Raw genomic sequence first — 4,996 nt, 5'->3', positions numbered from 1 at the left:
GAGGCATACAAATTCTCAATGGCAGACGTAAACATGTACGTAATATACGACTCTGAGCGTCTCCCCATGAGAGATGCAGCTCTGCACAGCAACACAGGGAATACAACCTCCAACCCTGGCAGTGTTAGTAACGTAGCACCTGGACTCTTAAGTACATACTTACACTTAAACGCTCAGAGGCTTTTGAAATGAATAATGTTATAGAAAAGGCCTTTATGTTTGTGAAGTAATGCAGACATAAGCTAAATCTGAAACGTAGGAAAAGTTACCAATTATGTACCATAAACAATTAAAGCGTGTGTCTTACGGGGCTTTCAACACGCTTCTATAACGATGCAGATTTGTATCATTGCACGTATTAAATGATGTCAATGAGAAGGAAATCAACGTGTCGTCATGTAATCAATACCTTGCTATGATGGGATGGCAGATTAAGAACATTTCTGCATGTTGACTTAACAATGGAGGCGTCGTGATACCTGTGTTCAGAACAATGAACTGGCCTGAACACACAGTGTTAAACACAACCCCACGAACAGACACGCTCCTTCACACACGTGAACGCACACACACGGAGGCCCGGACCGTTTGAAGTGACAGCCCTGTCGTGCATGAGGTGTATTTATGAATGGCCATAATGTGCCAGTGAGGAAGTTCCTCTCATACTCGGAAACATCTGGCCAATTCATATCTGTTCTATCTTTACTTTCATCGCAAGGTGCCAGCGAATAGTTTCAGAACTCTCCTCCCGGCGCAGCATCAGTGGAGTTTGATCAGAAATATGATGAGTATCATAAAGCGATCAATTTGAATGTTGACAGAAGTTGTATAAGATAATGCCTGCCTGACAATAGGACGTGTCTTTCTCCTCGTGTGGATAATTATGATGGAGGTGACAGATGTATTGTCGCAGGTGGTATTTGAACTTCTTGCTCGGCCGTGCACTCTGGTGACCTCGCCTCTGCTGCCCCCTACAGGCGGAGCGGGAAGCCTCCAGTTGCATGACAAGTGGTGAAGGAAATGAGATAATCTCCTTCACTCGGCTGCCTTTCTCTCGCTGACATGCTTCTTATGAATTGTTTCATGTTGTTTTTCCTGATCCTGGTTGCCCCGGCAACGACTCCACTGTGAGCAGTGACTGCACGGCACGGGGCGGAGCTGTTAGGTGAGAAGCCTGTCAAGAAACACACACACACGCACACGCACACGCTCACGCTCACGCACACATTGATATAAGTATAAGGATAAACAAAACATTAAACATATTCACACAATCGATATCTATCAATGCATACGTTTATTTGTGCACACACACACACACGTCCGTGATACACACACACACACACACACGCACACGCACACGCTCACGCTCACGCACACATTGATATAAGTATAAGGATAAACAAAACATTAAACATATTCACACAATCGATATCTATCAATGCATACGTTTATTTGTGCACACACACACACACGTCCGTGATACACACACACACACACACACACACACACACACACACGCACACACACGCACACACACACACACACACACACACACACACACACACACACACACACACTCTTTATCACACACACACACACACTCTTTATCACACACACCAGAGTTAAGTAAAGTATTAATACCACAGGGTAGTGCATTCAAAGTACAAAAGTATTCATCAAATTGTACTTAAAGTACCAAAAGTTCTGCTTCTGCACAACATTTCAGAATAATATATATTATTGCATAATAATTATTGATGCATTAATGTGTTAATGTGATTATTATTACTATGTATACTGTCGGGTAGCTTGTGAAGTTTATTCTAACCTAATAATACAGGATTATTTGTTGGTTATTCATTGTATTAATCTGAATCTGGAACTTCAATATAAGTAGTAAAAAGTACAATATTGACCTCTGAGATGTGGACACACACACACACACACACACACACACACACACACACACACACACACACTGCAGGATCAAAGCATCGACCCCAGCACAAAGGCCAGACAGGGTGAACTCTCAGCAGATCAAACACAGTGTGTGTTGTTCTTCGGGCTCCTCTGGTGGGTACGAGCCCAGACAGGCTCCTCTGACAGCCAGTGGTCTCTAATCATCCCTCCAGCTGTTCATACCCCGGCATCTGACCTCTGATACTTACACCTTTCATAATGACACTCAGACACGCTACAGTTCAACGCTGGATAATGAACTTGTTCCACGCACATAAACTCCGGGATGATTTATTTTTTAATGTTTGGGAAACTATGAATAATGTTTTGCGGTGGTAATTATACATGACTTCGGTCGTCTCACCTCACCTGGTTGAGGCCCAAACTTTCAGGGGGATTATCTGTGACTCAGCACCCTCTGCTGGTGGAGAGGCTTCACCGCAGGGAGCAATGTGGGGAGAGAAATGAGCTTTTGTGTCCTAAGTCGGTTGTAAAATGGAGGAAATGGACAAAAATCTTTCCCGCTCATTGAGGAATTTGATAACCTGGAGTCTCCGGGGATCTGTCTGCTTCAGGTCTCGTCTCTCCCTCTTTGGCCAACATTAAAACCTCCTTGATGAAGACATTAGAGCCCCGGCTGATGTAACTGAGGATTAATAAGAAGCAAACTGCTGCCTCTGGGTAGTTAGAGGTTTAGTGGGAAACGTGCTGTCAATCTTCTCCCCTAAATCTTGGCCCGAGAACGAAAGTTTACTAATTAACATGCTGTAACTAGTTTGTTTAATCCTTACACAAACTCTGTGCTAAGCTAACAGTCTCCTAGCTTCAGTTTATTCAACATATTAAACACATTATACTAATGTTAGCTTAGCTTAACATTAGCATAAAGACTGGAAACAGCAGCCGGGATCCATCCAAAGGCAACACAATCCCCCGACCAGCTCCTCTAAAAGTCTCTAATTCCCTCGTTATATCTCGTTGTTGTTGTTTCCACTCTTCACGCTAAGTTTGTCCAACCAGCAGCTCGTGTTAGCGTCATATTTAAAGGACAAACAAGAGAGTGGCATCTTTTAAATTAACATTAATCAACAAAGCAAAGTCAGATTTCCCACAATGTCAAATGGTTCCTTTAGTTGTTTCTTCATGTCTCCTTCTTTTGTATTGTATTGGGGTCTAAAACACAAGACAACACATCTTTGTGATGCTCTCACTTTGCCAGAACGTATGGAAGTAAAAACAAATGTAAAACGAGTTCAGATTTAGATTTAGACAAACCTTTATTGAGCAGTGAGCTTCACAGTAACAACTTTAAACTTCTCTCTCATTTCTGCTCGACTCCCAAGTGAAAGTAGGAGAATATGTGAAACCCTCGTCGTGTCTCTGATTCGACCTGCCTCCCTGGACATACCAACACAAACATCCACGTTATCCTTTCAAATGTAAGTTCTGATTGTCTGCAACCTTTGAGTGTAATAATTGGATTATATTTATGAACATACTTTGTGGTAAATGTGTTTTTTTGTTTATGATACTTGAACTTGAGTTGTATATATAATCTGGCATCCTGTGTTTATGCAACAGGACAATTGCAACACTCATGAATCTCATGAAATAGCTTCTGAAGACGCTGCAGAGCGACGGCGCTGCAGAGCGACGGCGCTGCAGAGCGACGGCGCTGCAGACCTCAGACTTCAGGGCTGGATCCTGCAGACTTCCAGCAGAGCTTCCATGGACAGACTCAGGAAGAGGAAGAGATGCAGACGATAAAGTTCATCGTTTGAAATGGTTCAGCTCATAAAGGCACACAGTGTCTTTGTCACCCTCTGTCCTGCACACACAGGCCTCGCTCCGGCAGCCAGACAGCGCTCGCAGTGGTTAAAGGTTGTATGATCCTTGTATCTCTCCGTGTTACTGTCTGTGGCAGTGTCGAGAATGCAATCAAGGCTCTTTGCCCCGGTCACCCCAGCCGTGTGGTTAGGGGTTATTTACATGTTGGCACCGTTATCAACAAAGAGTCCAGTTCGGTGTTTGTTTTCGCTGGGTTTGAGTGACTGTGGGAGGGGTCAAAGGTCAGGTGCTGAGCAGCAGATCTCCTTGTCCAGAGCCCCACTCGACAAAATCCATTTCCCCGCTGGAATGAGGAGGACTGTCCAGAGAGATGCCCCGACGCTCCCCGAACACTTTCTCCTGCAGTTCAATGATGTCATTGCGGATGTCGGCCATCATTAGCAAGAGGAAGTCGAAGGAGCCGGGGGGTCCCTGGGGACAGAGCGGAGGGAGGTTGGTTACGATGCCCTGCGTGTCACTTTTCTCTGGGTTTGACAATCAATTACTATTTTTTTTGACAGCAGACATTTTGGCAGGAAAACTGATAACATTAAAAAACACTTAATATAATTTCTGTCCGTTTGTTTAACCTGCGCAGTATGTAGCATGCACAATGTGTGTACTTTATGTTAGTGCAGGGGTAACTGTGACTGTAGAGCTTTAAGAGCATGTTTGTGAGCAGATTCATACGGTAGCTTTAAAAAGTATGAGGAGTCTAAATGAACTCACTGGTGGACCTCTGGGACCTGGAGCTCCTCGGTCACCCTGCAGACGAGAAGCAGCACAAATCAGCTTTCAGGAGCTTTACACAAAACAAACTGACTCAGAGAGATGAAGAACAATTCGTTTTACTCAGCGAGTAACAAGTCGCTAAAGTGGACAGTCAGTTGAATGTCAAGCAGGTGAAAAAGGTAATAATTATTATTGGATTAACGGTGTTTGTCGTGTGTTATAGAATCATTTTAATGTATAAGGAAGAAACAAAGAAACCAGAAACGTCAGATCTGCATGTGGTGGCCATTTTATTTTATTCCTGTTGTAACCGAGTCACAACAGACAAGCTTCTAGTCCACACCTACACAGGTTACAGGTGTAGCTTTGTCTACATGTTTTAGCCTTTGGTCCACACCTACACAGGTTACAGGTGTAGCTTTGTCTACATGTTTTAGCCTTTGGTCCACACCCAAAGACTTTAACTAACTGGAAA

At 43.7% G+C, this 4,996-nt stretch overlaps 1 protein-coding gene across 1 annotated transcript in view; it reads right to left on the bottom strand.

Moving 5' to 3' along the window:
* Positions 1-3,235: 3,235 nt before the first annotated feature.
* The window catches only part of LOC115004836 (collagen and calcium-binding EGF domain-containing protein 1-like), a 34,622-nt gene continuing 32,861 nt past the window's right edge, over positions 3,236-4,996 (bottom strand). Inside the window, exons 10-11 of the mRNA XM_029426539.1 lie at positions 4,519-4,554; positions 3,236-4,221 (exon numbers count right to left, since the gene is read on the bottom strand). Of these exons, the coding sequence (XP_029282399.1) occupies positions 4,033-4,221; positions 4,519-4,554 (225 nt within the window). The 3' untranslated portion in view covers positions 3,236-4,032. The remainder of the gene's footprint in view (positions 4,222-4,518; positions 4,555-4,996) is intronic.

The sequence above is a fragment of the Cottoperca gobio genome, unplaced genomic scaffold, assembly GCF_900634415.1.
Source record: "Cottoperca gobio unplaced genomic scaffold, fCotGob3.1 fCotGob3_195arrow_ctg1, whole genome shotgun sequence".
Taxonomy (NCBI): Eukaryota; Metazoa; Chordata; class Actinopteri; order Perciformes; family Bovichtidae; genus Cottoperca; species Cottoperca gobio.
This window is presented reverse-complemented; position numbering and strand designations above follow the sequence as displayed.